Source organism: Podarcis bocagei (assembly GCF_964188305.1).
Source record: "Podarcis bocagei genome assembly, chromosome: 9".
NCBI lineage: Eukaryota > Metazoa > Chordata > Lepidosauria > Squamata > Lacertidae > Podarcis > Podarcis bocagei.
In genome coordinates, this window is record NC_138134.1 from 39,596,824 (window position 1) to 39,623,992 (window position 27,169).

Here is a 27,169-nt window from a genome sequence, read left to right on the forward strand (position 1 = left end):
GCCACTGAATATCAGCTGCTGGGGAGCAACAGTAGGAGAGGGACATTGTCTTCATACCCTGATTGTGAGCTTCTTAGAAGAATCTGGCTGCTCAATGTGGGAAACAAGATGCTGAACCAAATGAACTTTTGGTTTGATCCAGCAGGACATAATCTTATTTTCATTTCTATAGTGCTTTCCCTTCCCTTCCCATGTCACAGTCCACTTATACTATGTCTACAATATTTATCACTCAGCTACGTGTAAGTTACTTATCTAGATTACTCATGGTGAGCCATTTTTAGTGGCCTGCCAACCTCTTTAAACAAGGCACTTCTTACCCTTCAAAATCACCACTTCTCACCCTGGTGTGGTGCCATTGTTAGGTCTTAGAGAGAAAACAGGAAGGGGTGCTGATAGGCAGCCACCAATATCACACTTATTTCCTAAACAACCCCCCTGCTCTGCTGAGTGTGCATTTGCATCTGCCTGCCTGGTGAGCATGTGCGCACATGTGCAAGTGAGCATGTGCTGGAAGTCGCAGTGGCCAACCCGCAATGCAGAACTTGGGCTGAGAAAGGTTACCCACCCCTCATCTAGACATTAGTTTCCCTGCCATTGACAAGCTAACTGAGTTATTTAAAAGTTTTGCTAATGACTGAGGTTTCAGACAACACACCTGATATGTTCCAAAATTTCAGTTACTACACAGTGTACTAACATAACTCTAGACACAACTTACGGATTTCTTCAACAATATCCGGATCACATTCTTTGTATTTATCTATTTCTGCCTTTAATTGGTCTCTCTTCTGACGAAGGGCAGTAAGTTCCTTTATGAGTGCCGCACGTTCTGCCTGTGTTCAAAAATTAACCAGTGTTCTTAAAAGGTGTCAATTACAACGTAAGTGTTGCGCTCTACCCTCTTTTCTCTCTAAGGATGCAAGCACCAGATCTAGAGCTATGCCACTGATTCAACGAACCAGACTTTATACATATTTGGGCTAAGTGGCATTGCCTGTAAAAAAGTTCAAGCAGTTTTCAGTACAGTAAGGTCGTATCTTAAGTGTGATTAACTTGTCTGATTTCAGCCTTGCATGGCTGAAATCCCAGTGATTAACCGAATGCAAAGCTGGAAAACTTAAAAGCTCCTTTTGAGCTGGGTTTTCCCAGCACAGAAACAGCCTTCCAGATGGTCACACAGGGGTGGGTCCAAGGCAGTGGTTCAGGTATACATGATTTTGCATATATGTGCCAACCCCTGAACCCAACTCCAACGCAAGACATCATTGTACTGTATTATACTGCTGCATTTGGCAGCAACGTTGAAATAGCATCTAGTAACATCATAGTTGCGAAAATGTTCTGGTGCAGAAGTAGGCATGTCCCGCCCTGAACATTTAACTTTTATTTGCAAAGTTACGAAGTTTTGACTATGCCACCTGCTGCCACAAATGCATCCCAATTTAAAAAATAACATCCACCTTTAACACCCCAAAGTTTTCAGATTATGTTTTATTGTGAATACTTCAAATTCAGTAAAACTTACAGTGTCTTGGCGCCCAATTTTTGATTTCTCAATGCTTTCTTGTAAGCTTTTTTTCTTTTGGCTATATTCTGAGAACTGAAGGGAGAGAAGAAACAGAAGTCAAAACAATTTATTTTTAGTAAAAACCTCTTCATCTTTATATTTGACTGTACTGTTACAATTTTTCAGCTCAAGAAATAACAGAGTAAGTCTGCTACAGGCCTAACCTTCAGTGATAAATCAGGATTCTGACCAAGACATTACTATTTCATAAACTCTCTTTAATCTTGAAGCATTTTAAATAGCAAAATAGGGTACAGGGAACATGGCCAACTTCTTTTTACACCCTCCTAAGGGAAAAGGCAGGGATATTAAATGGGTTGATTTGATGCACACCTAGTGTCAAGAAACAAGGCTAGATAATCCCAAATTCCAAACACCCATCCTAGAGCTTGAGGAGCACTTCATTTCTTATAGATCACTTTCAGTATTTTGTCCTAGTTCTCACAAATAGCAGATGAGGAAGGAAATCTACTTCTGGACTGTAGCACTTCAGACCGCAAGTGCATCTTTAAGTTTCCAAGCATGCAACATCAAGTCTCTTGCTGTGGTGGCGGTGGGATACCCTCATCTGCTTCAGATCAAGTGGTGGATCACGTAGAGATTTGCCATCACAATTTCTTTTCATGAGAACTCCAATATGGGGGAGGGGGTGGCTCTCCCACAATGTGAAATTTGCACATATAACCATTTATGGATATGACAGATCTGCTACACTGAAGCAACACATTTGTTCTGGGTGAAACAACAAAGATACCTACATATCAAAGGGGTACAACAACTGAATCACCAAGCTGAATACAACCTACCAGCCATGTACTGGGGACAGTGAGCTTTTAAACTTATTGCTATGGTATCTTCAAAACTGCATCAAGGTGGTTTATGAAACCACTGAAAGGTCGCCATAAACAGCTGGTGGGTGTCAAGCTGTGCAGGCCTTCCAGATACCATGCAACAAAGACAGACGGGGTTTAATGAAATGAACAGCGACTATATTTATTATGAATTCAAGTAGAGTTCATGTGAATACACTTACACAGCTCTTTCCAACATTAAAAAAAGACTAGATGGGATTCCAATGCACATTCATAGTTTATTAGCAGCTATTGTCAAAAAAGCACCATTGGCTAAGCAGTAACCTTACATGCTCCTAAGTTGCCCAGCAATTCAGTTATCAACAAAATATAGTGCATATAATACTTATAATGCAGAGGCTATTGTGTTTCTAAGGTCTCAAGAAATCCTGCTTACATAGCACTTTTTCAGATTCATTCTTCCAGCACAAGACTAAGAACAGTTCACAACACATTATTCAAATGACATTGCTAAGGTTCTTTTTTGTTGACTCACTGACAAGTACTTACAGCTCCCACTCTATCCACATCGCCTTTTATGGTGAAGCCTTTTAAAAAGGTGTCCTTCCACTGCAAAGATTTGCAGACCTCATCTCCTGTTTTTTTCTAGTCAAATGCAGAAACTCAGATACCCGCTTTCCGGATTCCAAAACTTTAAAGCAGACTAACATGAAATCTTCCCTTAAACTTGTTTTACAACTCTGTTTAGTAGTACAGTGGTGCTTTGGTTGTCAAACTTAATCCGTTCGACTCCTGGAACCGTTCAAAACCCAAGACGCGGCTTCCAATTGGCCGCAGGAGCTTCCTGCACTCAAGCAGAAGCCACGTTGGAAGTTCGGCTTCCAAAAAAAGTTCGCAAACCAGAACACTTACTTCCTGGTTTGCGGCGTTCAGGAGCCAATTTGTTCGGGAGCCAAGCCGTTCAACAACCAAGGTACCACTGTAGTAGAAAAGTTTCTTCAAACCTCACTGCAGTGCTAAGAACACATATTAGAAGAAGAAAAAAGTTGTGATGAAATCAATGACCCTTTCTCCCAGATAGCCATGTTTACGATCACGGTGTTGCTCACGCAATTGCAAGCCCTAATCATAAAATATGCACTGGCTAGAATTCAAACCAATGTCCTTTAAGTGCAGGCACTGAAAAGTTTTCCCTGCTACAATGACCTTTTAAAGCTGTAACACACTTAATATTTTATAGCCAGGAAAACAATGTAAATATGGCATAAGGACATATTAAAACACACACAAACTGCAATGCTAAAGTAATCACAGCTGAGTTCTGACCACTGCTTTTTTCCTCCAGGGAGTACTCAAGGATACACAGTACCGGCACTCCCCCCCCCCCAGAAAAGCTCTGGTTAAAAGTGTGGCATTTATTATAACAGCTTCATGGTGAGTACTGGCACATTTTTTTCTAGAAGAAAAGCACTGGTTCTGACCACCATACAAATCCTATGTTCTTAACCAGTGATAATGGTTTGCACACCTGCAATCTAGAAAGGCATGCACACATGCATACATCATAGAAATAAAATAAAAAACTGAGTGTTATGCCATGAATCTGGCCACATCCTCAGGAACAGGGAAATGTTAGTAGCCTGGTTTACACATTAAATCTAAACCACAGATAAAGCAAACTGGTTTAAAGTGAACACACAGGGAAACAAGCCAGAATCTGGTTTATCATGATGTCCGAACGTATTCCTAGTTTGTTTCTCTCCAAATAAACCATGAACGTTGCCAAGGTTTGTTCTTGGCTTAATGTTTGTGGTTTGTTTGGGGGAAACAAACCACAAGCCCAGGTTCCAATGTCACAACAAGCCAGACTCTGGCTTGCGTCCTGGAAATCCAGCAGGAGCAAGGAAGGACACATGCAACAAGTCTTGGTGCAACCCAAATAGCATCTAAGAGAGTTTCATTTTCATGTCCACTGCTACTTTCCCTTTCCAGCAGACTCCACGACTTCAGTGTCAGTCAAAATCCCTCACCCCATTGGCTTCTGTTTATGTTCTATCTAGCCAGCTAATGCATTCTGGAGAACTCAAAAGCTTGCACACTATTTGTAACATTTTGGTTGCCCTAATAATGGTAATGCCCTACTATGTATTCCAAAAAAGTACCTGGCTTCAGCATTTACTGTATTTTTCGCTCTATAAGACGCACCAGACCACAAGACGCACCTAATTTTTGGAGGAGGAAAACAAGAAAAGAAATATTCTGAATCCCAGAAGCCAGAACAGCAAGAGGGATCGCTGCGCAGCAAAAGCAGCGATCCCTCTTGCTGTTCTGGCTTCTGGGATAGCTGCGCAGCCTGCATTCACTCCATAAGATGCACACACATTTCCCCTTACTTTTTAGGAGGGAAAAAGTGAGTCTTATAGAGCAAAAAATACGGTAAATGCTAGTTGGTAAATGTAATCTAGTTTACAAGGAACTCTGTGGATCTATTGGGAAGAATTCAGTGCATTGATTTCATCAGCACGAGGACTTTTGGCTGCAGAACAGAACCTTCCCCCTCTCTCCTCTCCCCCCCCCCAACTCAATCTGTTCTGTTTTGGGGGGTTCTCAAGCCTCTGGAGCAGATTATGGGAGGTTGCACACAGAGAGAGGAAAATAAAGGAAGTCCCTGTCGCACAAACAGAAATCCTTGTGGCATTGGATCAAGCACACTGGATACCACCCATAGATCTGCAAGCAACTCTTAGACACCAGCTGCCCTCTACTTGTAGCAATCAGACAATAACATCCAGATTAATACACTGGATTTGTTGAGCGGTTCTGTCATAACTGCAGTAAGACCTTTGATTAACTATATAGTGATATTCTACAACAGATCATTTTATCAGTGCAGTGCATCTCTTATTTTCTTATTTAATTAATTCTGTTCATGGCATATATATTGCAAAAAGTGTGCAATTGCAAAAAGTGTGTGTGTGTGTGTGTGTGTGTGTGTGTGTGTGTATGTGTTGCTTTGCCAGTTAGAAAACCTTACAGCTAGCAAACAGAAACTAATTAATTCAGGCAAAGTATTGCTTTTCATAGTAAGACAAAATTGGAACGGGAACATTTTTGTATATTGAAAAGGCAGAGCAAAGCCTCAGTGCCTCATAACTGAGCTCTCTGGCTTGGCATGAGGGACAGATGGTTGGTACACCAATTCAGTTTTAAAAGAGGCAGCAGAGAATAAAAAGGAGAGCTTTAACTGCATCTACCCAAAATCAGCAACCATGTGTGATTTTGCATATCCATAATCCTCCCACATGCTTTACCTGGCACCAAATCCCATTTAGCATTTTGATGAGCTATTTTCTGTTCACTAGAGTTCCATAATCACCAATCCATCTTCTCAGAAGTAAATCCAACTCAAGCTGCTATGGACTTACAACTGAAGACATTTTTGTTTCAACAACCTTTTTTCAGCTGGATTGGGGGGAGAATGTTGTTTTAAAACCTATTTCAGTTGTTTTTATTGTAAATCACCTTGAAATCTATATATGAAATGTGATTCATAAAATCATCACCATCACCATGAGGATGGCAGGCTAAAACTATGCATTGGACAGAGGTCTAAGTCACAAGAGGTCTTAACGTTAGGAGCAAAGTGAACAGGTGTAGAACCTAAGCAATACGGGAAGTCACCCTTGTCTAGGATTATCAGTCTCTCTACAGTAGGTACCCAATCTACCAAGCAACCTAGAATGCAGACTGTGAATGAATTAAGCAATGTCTTCTAGCTCATACTGACAGCTGAAAACATGATGGACTTCTGCAATCCTAACTCAGAATTCCCTATTGACAGTACAACTATTACAGACCAACTAAACAGAAAGGTTTCCTATACTCTTGGGCTTTCTACTTTCAACATTCTAGACATTCTGGCCCAGTTCAAAGCCCCCTTGGGAGTGAAAAAAGAGAAACAAGTCAGAGATTCCTCCATCTTGTATGTGAATTAGGCAAGCACCACTAACGCAAATGTTAGCTGCCCAGCTGTCATCTAACTTGAGCTTCAGTTCCCATGTCCTCCTGTGCATCGACTTCTCTGTTTCTTTCACTGTTTGGCTGCAGTGTTCCTGATCTCCCCCCCTGTTTATGGTTCATTTTCCCACTGGTATATCTGCTTCTACTGACTCTGCACCCCAAACCTACAGCTAATCAGTTCACCCAAGGCTGTTCATGTGCCGGCTAGCCTCAGCACAGTCTGCTGTTAACTCCAAATGCCTAGGGGCAGACCTCCTTTTCCACTTACAAACTTTTTTTTCTGGCAAAGCTCCTGTGCTTTGAGAACTACAATGCAGGCAGAAATCCCACAATTAAACCTGTTCCCAGCATGGAGAAGCTATGACTGGATAAACACGACCTGCAAAATGTATGCCTGCGATGCAAGTGTTAAAAGCACAGAAACAGTGCAAAATCAACGACTTTACATTTTGGCATCTGAGGTGAACCACAAAATTGTCTTAGAATTAAACCCCAAAGTATAATTCTAAGACCCAAACAGGGCATGATTAGGTCTCTATGGGTGTTTTTTTAAAAAATATTTTTTTTTTTACTCTAATTCGGCTGTTGGCCATCTATCTACACTGATTACAGTTTGTCGTCATTCAAAAGTAGCATAATCCTAGGTTTTGTCTGGTCTTGGGTGGAATTGTGTTGAAGTATCTCATCTGCCAAAGGCTCAGGAAGGATGATTTGAGCTTAGTCACTTTCAGTCTCAGTTTCCTGTAAATGAAAGTGATTGTAATGTTTCTGAATACTCTTGAGAAGAGAGGCAAGATAAAGGTTTGAAAAACACATTTGTAACGAAAGTTCCATGTAAATTAATTAAAATGGGTGGATGTTGTTGTTTAGTCATTTAGTCATGCCCGACTCTTCGTGACCCCATGGACCAGAGCACGCCAGGCACTCCTGTCTTCCACTGCCTCCCGCAGCTTGGTCAAACTCATGCTGGTAGCTTCGAGAACACTGTCCAACCATCTTGTCCTCTGTCATCCCCTTCTCCTTGTGCCCTCCATCTTTCCCAACATCAGGGTCTTTCCCAGGGATTCTTCTCTTCTCATGAGGTGGCCAAAGTATTAGAGCCTCAGCTTCACGATCTGTCCTTCCAGTGAGCACTCAGGGCTGATTTCCTTCAGAATGGATAGGTTTGATCTTCTTGCAGTCCATGGCACTCTCAAGAGTCTCCTCCAGCACCATAATTCAAAAGCATCAATTCTTTGGCGATCAGCCTTCTTTATGGTCCAGCTCTCACTTCCACACATCACTACTGGGAAAACCATCGCTTTGACTATACGGACCTTTGTTGGCAAGGTGATGTCTCTGCTTTATGGGTGGATAGGATACTATATTTCTAGAGTAAGGCTCACTAATTACCAGAAACATACAAATCAGGTGTTTTTGCTATTACCTTCCACATCACAGATGGCTTGATATAGGACATAATGGTCCAAAAATTGTGATTCTCCAGGAATATGGGGGCCATTTCACTAAGTCAGAATGCACCCAGGTTTAGTCATACTATTAAAAATTCCAAGGAGCAGAAAAAGTCTTGTTTTCCTGGTTGGGTGCAGATGAGTCAGACACCACTGCTGGTCCAAAATGTGCTGGGTGTGGTTCAGCAATTCCTCAAAGGCTAAAAAAACTGTAGGGTTTTATAACAGCAGTTGCTGAATGGGTGTCTTTGAATACTGACAGAACTTTCTTTTGAGGGGAGTAAATCTTCCCAGTCTATGTATAAAGCATGAATTTGGTTGCATGTGGATAAAAACACATTTTAGCATATGGATCTTCTAGACCAAAGGCAACACAGAAATTTGTTGGTATGCCAAGCAGAACATTAAGGCCCAATTCAAATGTGGGGAATTTTTCAAAAAAATTTTGGCATATTATGCAGTCCTTTTAGGACTGCCACTTCTGATTCCAAACTGCAAGATCACATGTTTGAAAACTTGAAAGCTTGCACATCAGGGCAAAACGAGGCCAAGGGAATCTCTGACCAGACACTTTGGGAGTTTAAATATTTCAGCCCCACGCCCCCAAACTCCTTGGAGCCAGTTTGAAACCTTCTCTGTAGTTTAGGCCCAGTTTGGTTTGCCAAGTCTGCAGTTCTCCCGGCTATTTAGCCCACTAAATAGCATTTCCATATTTTCCTACATCCCAAGGCCTCGTGCACAGCAGCAGCATCTCATGTGCCTGAACCTCTGCAAAATGTACCTCCAAGGGCTCCTGGGTGTTTACTAGTGTTGTCAGGAATTCTGGTGCTTGGGATTTTGCACCAGTGTTCTAGGACAGCATAGAGACTATGCTGCAAGGCTCTTCCAAGCTTCTGTTTGGACTACTGCAATGCACTGCAGTACTACCTTTGAAGGCTGCTGACAAACTTCAATTATTTAAAAATGGAGCTTTGATTTTGCTAATTGGGACTGGAAGAAGTGTATCTGAAGAAGTGTGCATGCACACGAAAGCTCATACCCAGAACTAACTTAGTTGGTCTTTAAGGTGCTACTGGAAGGAATTTTTTTTATTGGGACTGGAAAGTAAGAGTATTTATCAACTTCACTACTCCCACTCCACTTCCAGGCCCAATTCAACACACTAGCTTTGACCTTTAATGCTTTGGGAAAGGGCCATAGGTCAGTGATAAAACATCGGCTTCCTATGCAGAGGTTCCTGGTTTATTCACCAGCAACTTCAAGTAGGGCTGGGAATGTCTTCTGGATGAAACTGCAACATCAATACAAGGAACACTGATCTAGAGCAGGCATGTTCAACCGGTCGATCACTATCTTGGTTGATCGCAGGGCGTCCCTGGTCGATTGTGTGATCCAGATCAATTGGCCAAAAAAAATGTCAACAACTTTAGGAGTAGTTTGCTGTCTTTTGGGAGTTGGACGTGCCTGATCTAGAGAGACTAATAGGTCTGATTCTGTATAAAGCAGCTGCCCGTGTGACTAAGGTACCTGAAAGATCACCTGTCTCCACCTAATCTTCTGTTTAGCGAAGTTTTTAATGTTTGATCGCATTTTTAATATTCTGTTGGGAGCCGCCCAGAGTGGGTGGGGAAACCCAGCCAGATGGGTGGAGTATAAATAAATAAAGTATTATTACTATTATTATTACTATTATTATTATTTTATTTTTACTGAGGTCCTTCTCCAGGTGCCATCAGTGGATGACAATTGATATAAGACCCTTTTTAGTGGTGGTACTTTGAGTTTACTTTGTTGTCATTTCAGCACCAGGTAATTTTATTCCAGCCCAAGTTTCTATTTCCTGATTTTTTAAAAAATAAATTGTTTTACCAGAGCCCATTCCAAATTGACCTGGGAGAAGGAGGGTGATTTAAGCACGCCTAGTTATAGAAACTGGTTATCAACTGACATTTATTCTGATATCAATTTACTATGACAGACACTTCAATAAAGACACAACCAGCATACTAGGTTGCTTGTTATGTCAACATGCATTGCTTTAAACTCTCACTCCTGCCTTTGAGACTCATACACAGCTGTCCCCACTCCTAAGAAAAGTTTCTTTTTCTGTCCTTTAAGCAGTGCCCTATGAGTAGAGACTAGATTGCATTCTGTGTTCTGTACAGCATGTTGTTTATGAAAAGGAGTGGTTAATAATAAAAACTGCAACAATGGAATCTTTGGGGGCACCTGTGCCGTAAATCCAATAAGCATCAAATAGAAAATAACACAATCACTGACATCTCATTAGACTATTTTACAATCCTGTGAGCCATACTCAAATGAGGCACACAATTAAGTTACTTTTCTGAAGAATTACATTGTGAGCCTGCAGGCAACACCAGTTGTAAAATTCTTTATGTACATGGCTTTGTTAGAGCCCGTATATAAATATTATGACAATATCCTCCCCCACACTAGTAACTAATAGGTATACCTTAAACCTTATGTAACCAGATAAAAACATACTTAAGAAATGTTGTACCAGTCCTGTCTCCTTGGACTCTGCAGGATAAGGGAGGGAGGTGGGGATGGCCAACTGTTCGAACACAACTCACTAGTCACAGTGAACAAATCCTATATGCATGAATCTAATACAGGTTTTGCAGGAGCTTAAGGAAACCTTTAATCAAGAGAAACAGCAATATTAAAACAACAATGACACATTGGTCGGAACATTTACTCTTGAAGCTATAGCTGATCAGGCTGATCCACAACCTGCTGAAACTAATAGCTGAGTTCCTAGTCCTGTTCTGTTAAATAAAATAACTTGAAGCATATACAAAGTAATGCATAAATGTATTTGGCACGCATTTAAAAACCACCTGCCGCATTTATATTCTCCAACATTAAAGAATGATTAGCCATGACACCCCACGGTTGGTACCCTATCCCAGGCATAGGCAAACTCAGCCCTCCAGATGTTTTTGGGACTACAACTCCCATCATCCCTAGCTAACAGGACCAGTGGTCAGGGATGAAGGGAGTTGTAGTCCCAAAAAATCTGGAGGGCCGAGTTTGCCTATGCCTGCCCTATCCCAACACAATCTGAAAGCGTGCAAGACCGTAAGGGAGCAAAAGAAGAGCCTTGCTGGATTAAACCAATGGCACCATCTAGTCCAGTATCCTGTTCTCACAGTGGCCAATCAATTGTCTACAGGAAGCCACAAACAGGACACCAACACCAAAGTACCCTCCTCATTTGCCTTCCCCGGTTCCTGGTATTCAGTCATACTGCTTCCAAAACTGGATGCAGTACACAGCTATCATGGCTTGCCTTATCTTCTCTGAACTCGTCCAATACATTTTTAAAGCCATCCAAGTTGGTGGCCATCGGTACATCTGACGGGACTGGATGCCGTACGTTAACTTTGCACCGTCTGAAGAAGTGCTTTCTTTTGCCTGTCCTGAATCTTTAATTTGTCTGTCCCGTATATATTTCAACATTCGTGGAATTTTCTTTTTTGTTGCAGTGGCTGCACACTACACTGACATTTTCATTGGGCAGCCACCATGATCCCAACATCTCTTTCTTGGTGCAGTCATGGTTTTATGGGATGTAAAGTTCAAAGATTTGCAGCAAAAACGCACTACAGCAAACACAGCAACACCTTCATCAAATTCAATCAGTTGAATTTAAATCTGTCACTTTTTAACAATTAGTCAACTAAAGCTTAACGTTTAATCAAACAACCACCACGAAGCTTTTTGTATCCAATAATCCTGTAAAAGAAGACTGGAGAGTGGAATAATTGTAGGCTACAGGATGGTGGTCTCTTCCTCCACTCACAGAGAACAAGAAGAAAGACCCCTAAAGCATATTTTCCTCCAAGTTCAGAGCACTAAACAGATCCTCGCCTCCCTGTGACCAGTATCCCTTTCCGCATTTTGCCACAGACAGTACAATGAACAGCTGTTAACATACAGCAAAGAAAATTCAGAATTTTCCCATTTCTGAAGTCACAAGAGATTTCTAAGTTGTTAGGAAGTAGTTTGAGCAAGCACTTAAAATGCCCCATTCTACAGGGCATTCATTCACTGAAAAATTAACTGCATTCATTCCATATGAATCTTAGAATTTCATTTCCTTAAAGGAACCAATACATCCCTGTATATTTTTCACTAGATTTCTGTGGTAGTGGTGCTTTGTAATTACCAAAGTAATTTGGCTTAAGCTATCAGTGCTTTACTTTAGCTTGATTGGATGGCACGCTATCCACGACAGGGGAAAATACGAGTCTGAGCTCATTTCCTAGAGAGAGGAATATTTCAATTTAATAATTATTTCACTGAAGAATCAACTAATTCTGTAGAAGGCTCAGCATAGATGGAACACACTGTTGTTCCTTCACAGTAGTAAAGAAATCAAGAACAGACCATGGGATTGTGTATTTCCTCCAACCTTCCCTAAGGCACAAACTCTGCTTTTTGAAAGGAGACCATGCATTGGATTATTCCTCCAACCCACGCCCTGCTGCCCTTAACTATGTGTGCATCTAAGTTAATCATAGTTAAGGCTATGAATGCTGAGGTCGTAATCTAGAATTTAAACATCTTGGATGCAAAATGATTATTATGCACTGTAAATATTTTAAGTGCTATCTATTAAGCATACAGCTCGAAACATATGCCTAGGGCCAAAGCACTAGGTTACATGCAGAGACATTCTGAAAGTCTTTGTGCCCTAAAGAACAGATTATAAATAGTTGTAATGAATAAATCTTTGAGAGAAAAGGCCAGTGGCTTCAAATTATGTAACAGGCCAGGTTTACAACCACCAACATGTTGGTTTATTAACTGCGAGAATAGAAGAGGGGGAAATGTTACTTGAGAGTATGCTGGCCTTCAGGCATCCCTCCATCCATGTGTGGTGGATGGCAGGTAGACTACAAACCTTGAATTACCTGATTCTGCAGTTCCTCCAGTTTACGCTTTCTTGCATGAAGAGCTTTGCTTGGAAAAGCCCAAAAATAATTTGAAGTCCCAATCCTGTCCGTGTCCACCATACTATCATCGACTAAGCTCTGTAAGACCTCCTTCACCGACATGGCAGCTGTCAAGGACAAAAACACTGCATTAGAACACTTTTACTGGACATTGAGAACTCTGGCTAATTCTGAAACTATACTATATACTACAAATATGGTACTTGGGACAAATTCTGCCAGTCACTGCAGGACAGTATGGATTAAATTAGGCTTGCTGAGCATGAGCAAGTCCAGGCCCTACTCTTGAGCTTCCCATAGGCTGGCAACTGTGAGAACAGGATGCTGAGCTAGATGAGCCACTGGCCTGACCCAGGAAGCTCATATTGCACTTCTAAGAGAATCTCTGCCGCAAGGCATGAAAGTTGTCATGTGATGGGAAGATAGTCATGTGACATATTCCTCAGAGGATGACATAAGACTCTACTCTAGCGGAATAACTGAGGGTGGTTCTATAGGGTATGCTACTGTCAGTACCAGTACAGTGGTACCTCGGGTTACATACGCTTCAGGTTACAGACTCCGCTAACCCAGAAATAGTACCTCGGGTTAAGAACTTTGCTTCAGGATGAGAACAGAAATCGTGCTCCGGCAGCGCGGCAGCAGCAGGAGGCCCCATTAGCTAAAGTGGTGCTTCAGGTTAAAAACAGTTTCAGGTTAAGAACGGACCTCCAGAACGAATTAAGTTCTTAACCCGAGGTACCACTGTACCTTCTTTTTTAATTAATTTTTATTAAAGATTTATTAGTGTACAAAAATATGTGAATTGTCTCTTTTTTCAAGTTGTGTTTTCTACAGATCACTTACATTTGTTGTGAGACATTAGTGTTGCATGCAGTATTTAGGTTGGGAAGAAAAGAGGGGGGAAAGAGGGGGAGGGAGCATAGGGTGGGGTGGAGTGGCAATGCTTCTATTTTTCTACTTCGTGTATGTGTGGGGTTTTGTGTCAGCGTCACGTGTGTGGGTTCTCCTTCTATTCACCTATTATATTTCCTTGGTGGTGAGAAAGGTTGGGATGGCCTAGGGTGTGCTTGGTTGTCTTTGGTTGGCTGTGGTAAGATTTGTTTATGTGTGTGAGTGTGTGGGTTTTTGGGTCAGGCTAGAAATATTGATTTGTATGCTGTCAGCGGTTTATTGTTGTTGTCTTGTTGGGCTATGAATGTGATAAAGGGGAACCCAACCAGGGTGAAGGTGTCTTCTTCTATTTGTCCCCATGTTAGTTGATTGGTTAATTTTTCTTCTAGTAAGGCTGTTTCCTATACTATTTGATACCATCGGACCATGTTTACTCCTGACAGGTCTATCCAGTCTGGCTATGATGCTTCTGGCTGCTGAGAGTAGGTGGGTTATGAGCTCTTTATAATTTGAGTGGGCATTATTATCTTGGAAAAAATCATTTTTTTTTAATTTATTTTTTTTGCAGATAAAATCGCCCAGATTCGGGAAGAAGTAGACTCCACCGTGGGAGCAGGGCCGGGGCAGGAGAGTGCTAGAGTTCTGTCTAGTCAAGTTGAGTGGGATCAATTTCAATCTGTTACCTCCGAGGATGTGGACAGGCTGCTTGGACGAGTGAAACCAACCACCTGTCTCCTGGATCCTTGCCCATCCTGGCTTATAAAAGCTAGCCGGGAAGGACTGGGCGATGGGCTTCGTGGGGTGGTGAATGCTTCCCTCCGTGAGGGAGCCTTCCCAGACCCGCTGAAAGAGGCGGTTATCTTTAGATGCGGCCACGATGGCCAACTATCGCCCAGTCTCAAATCTTCCATTCCTGGGCAAGGTGATTGAGCGAGTGGTTGCTGAACAACTCCAGGCACGCCTGGAAGAAGCGGACCATTTGGATCCCTTCCAGTCGGGATTCAGGCCTCATCATGGGACTGAAACTGCCTTGGTCGCACTGGTTGATGATCTCCGGCGGGCTAGGGACAAAGGTGAGAGCTGTTTCCTAGTTCTGCTGGATCTCTCAGCGGCGTTTGATACCATCGACCATAGCATCCTTCTGGACCGTCTTGAGGGGCTGGGAGCTGGGGGCACTGTTATACAGTGGTTCCGCTCCTTCCTCCTGGGCCGTGTTCAGAAAGTGGTGGTGGGGGATGAGTGTTCAGACCCTTGGGCCCTCACTTGTGGGGTGCCTCAGGGTTCTGTCCTCTCCCCCATGCTTTTTAACATCTATATGAAGCCGCTGGGAGAGATCATCAGGAGGTTTGGGCTGGGTGTTCATCAGTATGCGGATGACACCCAGCTCTACCTCTCTTTTAAATCAGAACCAGTGAAGGCGGTGAAGGTCCTGTGTGAGTGTCTGGAGGCGGTTGGAGGATGGATGGCGGCTAACAGATTGAGGTTGAATCCTGACAAGACAGAAGTACTGTTTTTGGGGGACAGGAGGCGGGCAGGTGTGGAGGATTCCCTGGTCCTGAATGGGGTAACTGTGCCCCTGAAGGACCAGGTGCGCAGCCTGGGAGTCATTTTGGACTCACAGCTGTCCATGGAGGCACAGGTCAAATCTGTGTCCAGGGCAGCTGTTTACCAGCTCCATCTGGTACGTAGGCTGAGACCCTATCTGCCTGCGGACTGTCTCGCCAGAGTGGTGCATGCTCTGGTTATCTCCCGCTTGGACTACTGCAATGCGCTCTACGTGGGGCTACCTTTGAAGGTGACGCGGAAACTACAACTAATCCAGAATGCGGCAGCTAGACTGGTGACTGGGAGCGGCCACCGAGACCATATAACACCGGTCTTGAAAGACCTGCATTGGCTCCCAGTACGTTTCCGAGCACAATTCAAAGTGTTGGTGCTGACCTTTAAAGCCCTAAACGGCCTCGGTCCAGTATACCTGAAGGAGCGTCTCCACCCCCATCAGTCTGCCCGGACGCTGAGGTCCAGCGCCGAGGGCCTTCTGGCGGTTCCCTCACTGCGAGAAGCAAAGCTACAGGGAACCAGGCAGAGGGCCTTCTCGGTAGTGGCGCCTGCCCTGTGGAACGCCCTTCCAGCAGATGTCAAAGCGATAAACAACTACCTGACATTCAGGAGACATCTTAAGGCAGCCCTGTTCAGGGAAGTTTTTAACGTGTGACATTTTACTGTATTTTTGGTTTTTATGGAAGCCGCCCAGAGTGGCTGGGGAGGCCCAGCCAGATGGGCGGGGTATAAATAATAAATTATTATTATTATTATTATTATTATTATTGGAAGATGTCAAGTGGCCACGTCCGTAGAGTTTCCAAGGGACTTATTGAACTCATCCTACAGCTATCATTGCGAGATCATGGTATTATTATTATTATTACTATTATTATTTATTAAATTAAACTGGAAGGGGTATTGTTTTTATATTCTACCTGTTCCAAGTTAATTCTGAATAGTAGCATGATGCAAGTTTTATTTATTTGGTTATCTAGCCCTTGCCAGCTTAAATCTCACAGCTCATTATAATTTCTAAAATAAGCCAGTGAAAAGGAAATGCATACAAAGTCTCGGGCACAGAAAACTTAGCTCTAGTCTCCAAAATCAGCCCAAATAAAAGTTATTTAGTGTATTGAATCACATTGTACTCAGGGTAGCCCACTAAAATGAATGATTCTACATTAGTAATTTCTAATAATGTCAATTGGATACAACTCATCATATCTAGAGCAGGTATGGGGAATCTCTGGCTCTTGAAATGTTGTTGGCATACAATTCCCATCATCTCTGACTACTGGCCATGCAACCCCTGATTTAGATGTTGTTCAGAGTACAGAAAATTTGTAGAGTAAACAAATTTAAGACTTGTTTAAGCATTGCTGAAATTGCCTCTCTATGTCCCCCTGCTGCCCAAATCTGGCACACAGATGACATAACCACAGCTGACATATTGCAGAGGGACACAGGAAATACAACTGGTCTCTTTGGCAGGTATGTCAGAAACAATTATATGCAACATACTTTGAATTCCTAAAATGGGCTAAAAAACCCAAAAAAATTAAGCATTCACCTTTTATTTAAAAAAAATAATCGCTTGTCTGGCCAAAGAAGAAAACAACTCTTTCCCCCCCACAGCCCATTTTTAGCATTTCAATTATATATTAATTATGGAGCAAGAGGCTTCATTTTGATGGAATGAGCACTGTCAGCAGAGCGCCTAATAAGAAGTGTTATATGCGTGTAGAAATTCCACACCAACAACAAGGTCAGTATGTTTTGCTTCTCCCTTGTCCATCCCTTATCAGCCTACAGCAATTATGGGGAATATCAAGCTTGCAGGCCTAATTCAGTCCACTGGGCCTCTCCATTTGGTCCATCAGGCTGCTCTAGCCAAGCCACACCCACACCAGCTGTGAAGCATGCAAATAAGTGGTTCATAGGCACCGACTCCATGGGGCTTGAGGGGGCTCGAGCCCCCTCAAAAAATTTTTTGGGGGGGCTCAGCCCCCCCAATAATCTCGGGCGGGCGCCCTTCCAGCAGAGCGCCGCCGCCGTCCCCCGCCTCCTCCCCACCTGCTCCTTCGCCAGCCAGCCAGCCAGCCGCGCGCCCTAATCGGAGAGCCCCGGCCGTCCCCCGCGAGATTAGGGAATCCCGGGGGCGGGGGCTCCTGCCTCGCTGCTTCGCAGCACCACCGCCACTGCCAAGGCACTGCCGGAAATCCCGCGAGAACAGGGGAATCCCGACTGGCCACACCTCCCAGCCAGCCAATCGGCTGGCTGGGGGGCGTGGCTCGCCCTATTTAGGGCCGGAGCAACTTTATTTGCATATTCATGAGCTTATTTATTATTCATGAGCTTTCCCGGGCCCCCCCAATATTTTTTCTAAGTCCGCGTCCCTGAAGTGGTTGGACCAAAGGGAGTCCGCAAGCACCACAGACCAGCCGATTGGCAACTCCTGCTTTCTGCAAGCACCGACAACCAGGTAAGTGTCAAGGCTTGCATAACTCCATACATGGTGCTGTGCAAATCCCAACAATCAGCTGATTGACACCAAGACAAAAATGGGTTCCCTGGTGTGATTGTGACAACAGGTGATTGATATGTGGGCACCCCCATCAACCTGCCAAACTTGGCCCATGGGGCAGGGGGTGGAAGGGAGAAGGAAGGATCTGCCTGATGGTCAGATCCAGTTCCCTACCCCTCACCCATACCATGAAGAGCACAGCACTCCTATAGTTCCTTACAATACTGCTATTTAGATCACATTCTTAAAGTTTATGCGTGAACAGGATGTGATACCCTTGCAAAACTGTTTGCTATTATAAGTAAAAGGTTGGTGGGAAATAAGTCTAGGTACTCACTGATTCCTTTCTCTTTTGGAGCAATTTTCTCAATGTCTTTTAGTTGGAATACATCTTTCTGTCACAAATAAAATAAAAATAACATACACATCATCCATAATCACACAATGACTCTGAAATTCCTTCAATTAATCTAAGGGCTTGTGGTTTTAAGAGTAACATTTATGACTCAGTGCTCTTTGCAGCTTAAGTTACTGCACCACATTAGTGCTTTCACATATGGGAACTGGTTATCCTTCTGATTAATTTCCTACCTGCGCCTTTCTGGGAGCAACAAAAGCTCCCAGGAATTATCTAAGGTCATATTCCATACCGTACTGTACATTGAAAGCACTCTCATACCATTTTAGCAGTCATAGCTTTCCCCCAAGGAAACTTGAGAACTGTAGTTTGTCAAGGGTTCTAGGAAATGTAGTTATTTGAGGGTAAATTACAGTTACCAGGCCTCCTAGGAGAAGACATGACTGTTAAAGTGGTATTAATGTAGTTTAAATGTATGGTGTGAATGTGATCTAAAACCACCTTACTTATTTGTGATCAAGACAAGTCTACACTTTACACTTGCTACTGGGCAAATTGGAAACAGTAAATTATCATATATATATATATATATATATATATATATATATATATATATATATGAAGTTTCAAGCATGAAGACCTTTCTGCATTTTGGACAAACGACGACTCCCTTGGCCTAAAAGTAAGATTAGTCACCTTTGACTGGACTTAACCATCTAGGAGTCCTTTAGGTTTATGCAATTCAGAGCTACATACACATTGATTTCTGAAAACATCTTACTTTAAAGAAAGAATGGAAAAGCTGCGTCCCTTCAAAATGTTGCGGTACTCCAATTCCCACCAGCCTGTCAGCATGGCTAATGGTTGGGGATTATGGGAGCTGTAGTCCAAGAATGTGTGGGGTTTAAACATCTCTGCTTCAATTAATGCAGTCCTGGTTGTCAACCACACAGGTAGCCAACTTCAATAAGTGCTCACCATACCAGAAGGAGAATGCAAGTCAAAGGCTCTCATATTGATTTTGGTACAGCCAGCTCTCTGTGCAAGCTGAGAGTACACCCCATTGTAGTACACATCCTTTCTGACATTATGGGGGCTTCTGGCACAAGCATTCAGTTCGCAGCAATCAGTTCTGGGCCAGTCCTACACACATTGGCAACTGCATGTCAATACATGTTCTGGGTCAATACATGCTCACTGTGAAAACATTCATAATGTTACCTACAACAACAAAGTATTACTTACTGTTTCAAAAAATATTTCCATCATCCGTGTTCTCTTCTCTTCAACACTCAGCCCCCTTTTCTTTGACTGAATAGGGGAAAAACCATGTTATGTTGTCGTTTATATAAACAGAGTGCTTTGGCTCAAAGGCCCCCAAAGCAGTGAACAGAATATAAATACAAAAGATAGATACAATAAAAAACAACAACTGTTCAAACTGCTCAGTATACACATTAACTTCCTATGCCTCCCGTATGGACTGTAAGTAGTGTTTTAGTAGACCGCTTTGGGTTGTAGTAGTTATAAGCCTACTATGCAAGAACCTTCCACCTTGGCTTGAATCCAGATGAGTGAATTGGCTAAATCTCTGCTGGAAGGATTAAGAAGGTCATAAATGGTGCTGAATTAAAAGATGGGAAAGGGTGGCATGGTACGTTAGGTCATGGTGTTACACCTGGTGTGGGTCTGACAACATAAGTGCATTAAGACTTTAATTGGTATTATTAGATTATATTGATTTTGGCCTATGTAGTCGATGAACTACTAAGACCTAATTACCAGAATATGCAGAATCAGTTTCTGTTCATGTTCAGCCCTTCAGAAGAAACGCCTGCTGTGACAACCCCCCTTGAATAAAAACTGCATGCAATTCTGAGAATATGAGTGGGAATGCACATTCAGAGCGATCTCCTGGGTTTTCTTTGCAGCAGTTGTTGGCACTTTAATTTTTTAAAAGGAGCTTAGCAATTAGCTGTTACAAGGAAAGCCAAGGGTCGGAGGGGAACCCATAATGGTATGCCCAGGACTCTTGCTGCAAACTACATAACCTCTCCTTCCAAATACATTTGAATGAATCCTAAATATTGCTAGCCTGTCCTACACTGCAAACCTACGCATGTCTATTCTGAATGCAGTGGGACGCTCTTCCAGGTAAGCATATGATTCCACCATTCATTATCGACCACAAGCATTATCAAGCATGATGACCCACATTCAGAATATTGGCAGGCAGCACATTTAGGATGAGTAACAACCTTTGAAGCAATGACTAACACCACCTGCAATATAAGCTTCTTCTTTTTAAGTAAACTACCACAGAAGCAATTGTTTGCTTACTCCAAGCCTCTCTCATCTATGCCATGCCAAGAGATGGAATACAATAGGAAAATCTGAGGCTTCCCAGAATAATCAATACATTTTGATTACTTGATACTTTTGCATCTGTTATGTACTGAAGTTCTCACCCTGGGCCAGCAGGGGGATACTGTAGATAGTTTTCACTCAGGTCCACATATGCAAGTAAGGGACTGAAAGTGACGTTCAGTGATTGGATAGTTACAGCAAATGGTTACTGTTGTGTTCTAGTGGAGCTCTATATAAGCAGGCTGGCTGAACCCTTCAGTTCAGTTCTGTTCTGGCCTGTGAATAAACAAGAGCTGTTTGAAGAATCACTGTGTCGTCTGATATGTTCACCCACAACTTAACAGCATCTACACATGTCTCCTTAGAAGTCACACTTCCTTCAGTTGGATATATTCCAAATTAAGCATGCACAGGGTTGCTATGCACAGCTCATTTCCAGTACAGTGGTACCTCTGTTTAGAACTTAATTTGTTCCGGAGCTCTGTTCTTAACCTGAAACCGTTCTTAACCTGAGGTACCACTTTAGCTAATAGGGCCTTCCGCTGCCGCTGCGCCGCCAGCATGAGATTTCTGTTCTCATCCTGAGGTAAAGTTCTTAACCCGAGGTACTACTTCCGGGTTAGCGGAGTCTGTAACCTGAAGTGTTTGTAACCCGAAGCGTATGTAACCCATTGTACCACTGTAATAGAATGCATATTTTTAAGGAAGCAGCAATAGCAGTAACTCCCATTCACACAGCAAGAGGGCTGTTCCCCCCCCCCGCACTAGCAGCAACATCCCCAGTAATATATAAATGTGTGTCACAGTGGCCTTGTAAATGAGACCACAATATACTTGCCTGCAAACAAAACAAACCATAGCCCTGAAAGAGCTTGTATAGTCTGTGTTTCCATACTGGTTGCAGAGTAGGTGGAATCCCTTCTCTGTGACCAGCATGGAAACACAAAATAATGGCCTAGGCTATTTTTTTTATTTAATTTTTTTTTCTTATTAAGGCTTGGAGAAAAGACATACAGTGGTACCCCGCAAGACGAACGCCTCGCAAGACGGAAAACCCGCTAGACGAAAGGGTTTTCCGTTTTGGAGGCGCTTCGCAAAACGAATTTCTCTATGGGCTTGCCTCGCAAGACGACAGCCCATAGGGAAATCTCCGGGACAGCGGGGAAGCGCAGCGCGTCTTCCCCACTGTCCTCGGACCTCCGCCCGCCGCGCGGCATCGGAACGAAGCTCCGATGCCGGGCGGGGGGGGACGCCTCCTCCCGCCGCGCGGCATCGGAACGAAGCTCCGATGCCGGGCGGCGGCGGGGGGAACGCCTCCTCCCGCCGCGCGGCATCGGAACGAAGCTCCGATGCCGGGCGGCGGGGGGGGGGAACGCCTCCTCCCGCAGCGCGGCATCGGAACGAAGCTCCGATGCCGGGCGGCGGGGGGGGAACGCCTCCTCCCGCAGCGCGGCATCGGAACGAAGCTCCGATGCCGGGCGGCGGGGGGGGAACGCCTTCTCCCGCAGCGCGGCATCGGAACGAAGCTCCGATGCCGGGCGGCGGCGGGGGGGAACGCCTCCTCCCGCCGCGCGGCATCGGAACGAAGCTCCGATGCCGGGCGGCGGGGGGGGGGAACGCCTCCTCCCGCCGCGCGGCATTGGAACGAAGCTCCGATGCCGGGCGGCGGGGGGGAACGCCTCCTCCCGCCGCGCGGCATCGGAACGAAGCTCCGATGCTGCCACGCGGCATCGGATGGCTTTCCTGAAGACTTGGGGTGGGAGGAGGGTTTTCCTTCCCACCGCCAACATTCAGAATGCTGTTCTGAATGTTTGCGGTGGGGAGGAAAAACCCTCCTCCCACGCAAGCCCCGGGAACAGAGGGAAAGCGCTGCGCGCCTTCCCCTCTGTTCCCGTACCTGTCCTGAAGGCTTGCGGTGCGGAGAAAAGCCCTTCTCCGCACCACCAGCCTGGCAAGCGGTTTCCCTAGGAACGCATTAATTGATTTTCAATGCATTCCTATGGGAAACCGTGCTTCGCAAGACGAAAAACTCGCAAGAAGAAAAAATTTGCGGAACCAATTAATTTCGTCTTGCGAGGCACCACTGTACCTGAGTTTACTTAATCCACAGAAACCAAGTGGACTGGAGGAGAAGAAATGGAGAAAGATCTACTCCTCTTCCATCAGCCAATTTACTCACCTGCACAAAATTCCTAGTTACCTGTGGCTACCAGGCAAAATATTAAATACATGGCTGGGACACATGCTCTGTTATACATGTTATATCTGGGGAGCATAACACAAAAACTAAAATGCACCTGGGAGACATATTGCATAAAAAAAGTCTCAAGCCACAGTGTGAAAAAAAATCCTTTCAATCTCTTGGGGAAGGAAGTTAAGTAAACATGCCAGGACGTGGGTTTTTAACCCAAAGCAGTGACAAGATGCAATATTAAGTTTCTGTCCTACAGAGAGTTCTCTTATACTTGCCTGGAAATGCTGACATCTACATGCTCTTTAACCCAGCGTGGTTTTACTTGTGATTCTCAGAATGTGTGAGAAGCAACAGGTGTTATAAGTGTTAAAAACTCAGCCGCATGAGAACTTTAGAGGAGCTGCTGGCAGCAGGACTGAAGAGAGGTTGTGGTAACTGTCCTGCTCAACCCAAACATAGGTTTTTAACCCCTCATTTCATTTACTGAGCAGTGCTAGTCTGCAAGGTATTTCCTGCAGGTTCATGGCCCTGCAGTGTGGATAAGCAGCTGCATCTCTACTAGTTGTGCACATGAAAGCCGACTACTTGCAAACCAGACAAAGAATAAGAATTAAAGTTTATTATATAGGATGCTGGTATTGTAAGTCAGCTTCCCACATGTTCCTGTGTGTCTTCCTTTTCACTGAACCTTACTTGTTGAGTATGTGCACTATAATCAAAGGCTATGGGGAAATGAACAACTGGTCACTCAAACTTATGCCATAGTCCATGCACAAAGACCAGGAGCTTGCTGCCTTTCGCTAGTATGCAAGCAGATTTTGGGGGGGAATGTAAATATTTAGCCCACTCCCAGCTCAAAAGCTTAACGTGAATTATATTCTCTTTAGATCACCCTGAATAACTCATCGTCCAGGACGCTTAAGAAGTAAAGATATACAAGTGTTCTTCAGTTCACACCTTACGGGTTCCCATCTTTTCTTCTGGCACTGTTCCCCTGTACTCAACAACTGCACAACTGATAAAATTTAGGCACTCGTCATCCTTTTCTGTCACTGAACCTCTATGGGCTACAAAAGGCTCTGCTTCTGAACTTTCGTGCAGCTGTTAAAGCTGACATATAGAAAGGAAAATTGGTAGCCCAAGCATGGCATCATGGTCAAAAGACAAGCATCTTATCCATGCTAGGTTCATTAGAACTAACATAATTCATTATACTATGTTTTACCTCCACTGTCAGAGGCATTACACCTCTGTATATCATTTGATAGGAACTGCAGGTGGGCAGAGTGCTGTTGCGCTCACATTCAGTGTGCAGGCTTCCACAAGCATCTGGCAAGCCAGTGTGAGAACAGGATGTTGGACTACATGGGCCATTGGCCTGATCTGGCAGGGTTATCTTATGTTCTTCATTCCAATTTAAACAGATTAGACATAAATTCACAGAGAATCAGTCTTTCAGCCACTAGCCGTAACAGTAAAAGCAGTACAGTATCTCGAGGACTGATGGAATTCTAGCATAATGACAGGGAATGACCATTACTATTATGATCACTTTGTAAGCCTTTGGCATTTGGCTAACCAATATATGGCCCTGCCGGTACTTAATAATATTTCTGCCTGTTGCAACAACTGTAATGTGCTATGCTAGATGCCATTCAGATTTTAATTGCTTTTTAATTTTTTTATCTTTTATTCCATAGAATTCAAATTGCAACATGCTAATATACAATAAATAAAAGAACATGTGAAAATATCATTAGAATTCCATACGAACATTTCACGCATTGGATGAGCAGTCTTCCAGCCACAAATCCACAGACCTTCCGGGGTCCCTCCGAATGAAACTCGCTGACTGCTGGTGGTCCCTGGACCCCTCTTTGGGGAACCCTCTTCTCTGGTATAAACCATTATGAATGCCTCAATGGCACACTGCTGAATACAGCTACAAAAAGGACACCCATCTCCCCCGTTTATTTAGCTAATGTTTGCTTATCTCCCATCAAAATCAATGCCTGTCTTCAGAGAGATGTCACCCCCCCCCCTGCATTCTGACCGCAGGCACATTGAAGCAATTCACTGTCACTTTCGGCCCTAACCTACTTCACAAGGTTGTTGAGAGGACAACATGGAAGGTAGTTCAGGGGGCTGTCTTGGAAAAAGGGTGGGAGATAGATAGATAGATGATATAGATATAGATATAGATATATATATATATATATATATATATATATATATATATATATAGGAAAGCAGAGACATCACCTTGCCAACAAAGGTCTGTATAGTCAAAGCTATGGTTTTCCCAGTAGTGATGTATGGAAGTGAGAGCTGGACCATCAAGAAGGCTGATCGCCAAAGAATTGATGCTTTTGAATTATGGTGCTGGAGGAGACTCTTGAGAGTCCCATGGACAGCAAGAAGATCAAACCTATCCATTCTTAAGGAAATCAGCCCTGAGTGCTCACTGGAAGGACAGATCCTGAAGCTGAGGCTCCAATACTTTGGCCACCTCATGAGAAGAGAAGACTCCTTGGAAAAGACCCTGATGTTGGGAAAGATGGAGGGCACAAGGAGAAGGGGAAGACAGAGGATGAGATGGTTGGACAGTGTTCTTGAAGCTACCAGCATGAGTTTGACTAAGCTGCCGGAGGCAGTGGAAGACAGAAGTGCCTGGTGTGCTCTGGTCCAGGGGGTCACGAAGAGTCGGACACGACTAAACGACTAAACAACAACATATATATATATATGTATACGGTATATATATATGGGAAAGAAGTCCATTAATGTGGAGGGCCTTTTTTCTGAGGCAGCTGGGCTCTCATATAAAGCAAGGGAGCGGGAGAGCTACTTTAAAGTGTCGCCCCTTCGCTGCGCCTGCCGAATAGCCGCCTGCGCCGACCCCGCGAGCAGCGCATTCCACCCTCTCCACTGCAACCTGAACCCGCCCTCAGCCACAGCATCCCCGCCGCACAGGGAACCGGTTGGCGGCGCGGGAGGAGGCCGGCAAGAGTGCGGAGAGCCCAAGAGGCGGCGGCGGCGATACCTTACCATGTCTCTTCCTTCCCTCCCCGGATGGCGGGAATTTGAGTTTGAGGGGTAAGACACGCCGACGCTGCTCCGCCCCCTCCCTCCCTGGTACGCTACCGCCACCTGGCGCCTTTAAGGAGGTACTGCAGCCCCGCCGAGCCGGCCCTGCCCTTTATAACTCGCCACCGCCTCTCTCGCTCCACCCTTATCTCCATAGAGCTAGGAGGGAGAAAAGTGGGAGAGGCGCGCGCCAGAGAACACACTTCCGGGAACGTTTTCACCGGCTTCCCTTAATCCTCCCGCCCTCCCAAAATGGACGTCGCTGTAGCCAAACTCTTGGCATCTCAGTTGCTGGGTTTGGATTGCAGATACGTGTGCTTGCGTGTTTTCCGTGGAGGGTTTCGGGGGGTTTCCCCCCCGTTGTTGATTTGCTCTTTATTTGTTACTACGTTTTTAATGACCGCTGTTGGAACACAGTATCTTCCAAACTCGCACAGTGAGTTAGTTAGCTATGTAAATAAAGTTATTAATAAGCCCACAATATAGACGTCTGAAACAAGGAACAAAATTGGAAAGGGGATCTCTCTCTCTCTCTCGTTCATTTGTCCTTGAACAAACGCGCAGCAAGATAAAACAGTAGCGCGTTTTCAGTCTGGAAAATAAAAGGACCACGCTTCAGCCGGCTTCCGGGACTCTAACCTTCCCCGCCCCCAAGTCTATGTTCCGCAGCACTTTTTTGCACGGGGGTTTCTCCCTGCTCCTTACTCTACATCTGACAAGAGCGAGAAAACCTATCTGCAGTACAGTATTCTGCTATGCCTCCAATGCAATCCAGCATAAGTAGTATGTCTACCTGCAAAGATTATGAAACACAGTTAATTCACACGAGAACCTTTGAAAGGATGTGGTGCTTCTTTTATTTAAACCTCTAAACAGCCATCTTAAAAGCGCAAACCCAGCTTGCGTCACTACCACAAATCATGAAGTAGGGTTTTCTTTCTGCATTTGGAGAATCGAAGGGGTCGTTTAGTCAGAATTAGCAATAGTGCTATCTACATCACAAAAGTCTGTTTCTTTCCACTACATGCTTCCTGTACATTGGTAAACCAACAAAGTAATCCTAAAAGTCTCAAGTGCTACTTTACTCTTATAAAGAAAACTGGACTCTTACAGAATTTTCACTACTTGGGCAAACAGGACACATAAAACACTATCAGCTACTTAAAGGTAAAGGAACAGGGACCCCTGACCATTAGGTCCAGTCGTGACCGACTCTAGGGTTGCGCGCTCATCTCGCTCTATAGGCCGAGGGAGCCGGCATTTGTGCGCAGACAGCTTCCGGGTCATGTGGCCAGCATGACTAAGCCGCTTCTGGCGAACCAGAGCAGCGCACAGAAACGCCATTTACCTTCCCACCAGAGT

The 27,169-nt window shown here is 44.1% G+C and overlaps 1 protein-coding gene across 3 annotated transcripts in view; it reads right to left on the reverse strand.

The window, feature by feature from the left end:
• MND1 (meiotic nuclear divisions 1) overlaps nt 1-25,928 on the reverse strand; it is a 38,466-nt gene extending 12,538 nt beyond the window's left edge. For 2 of the 3 annotated variants that reach the window (XM_081209407.1, XM_081209406.1), the window contains exons 1-6: nt 25,769-25,928; nt 19,405-19,470; nt 18,139-18,196; nt 12,797-12,945; nt 1,529-1,603; nt 722-836 (exon numbers count right to left, since the gene is read on the reverse strand). In XM_081209407.1, coding sequence (XP_081065533.1) covers nt 722-836; nt 1,529-1,603; nt 12,797-12,945; nt 18,139-18,196; nt 19,405-19,470; nt 25,769-25,771 — 466 coding nt within the window. In that variant the 5' untranslated portion in view covers nt 25,772-25,928. Of the gene's footprint in view, nt 1-721; nt 837-1,528; nt 1,604-12,796; nt 12,946-18,138; nt 18,197-19,404; nt 19,471-20,627; nt 21,005-25,768 lie in introns of those variants that run through there. The other variant, XM_081209408.1, reaches the window with a different exon arrangement.
• Between the last annotated feature and the right edge of the window lie 1,241 nt (nt 25,929-27,169).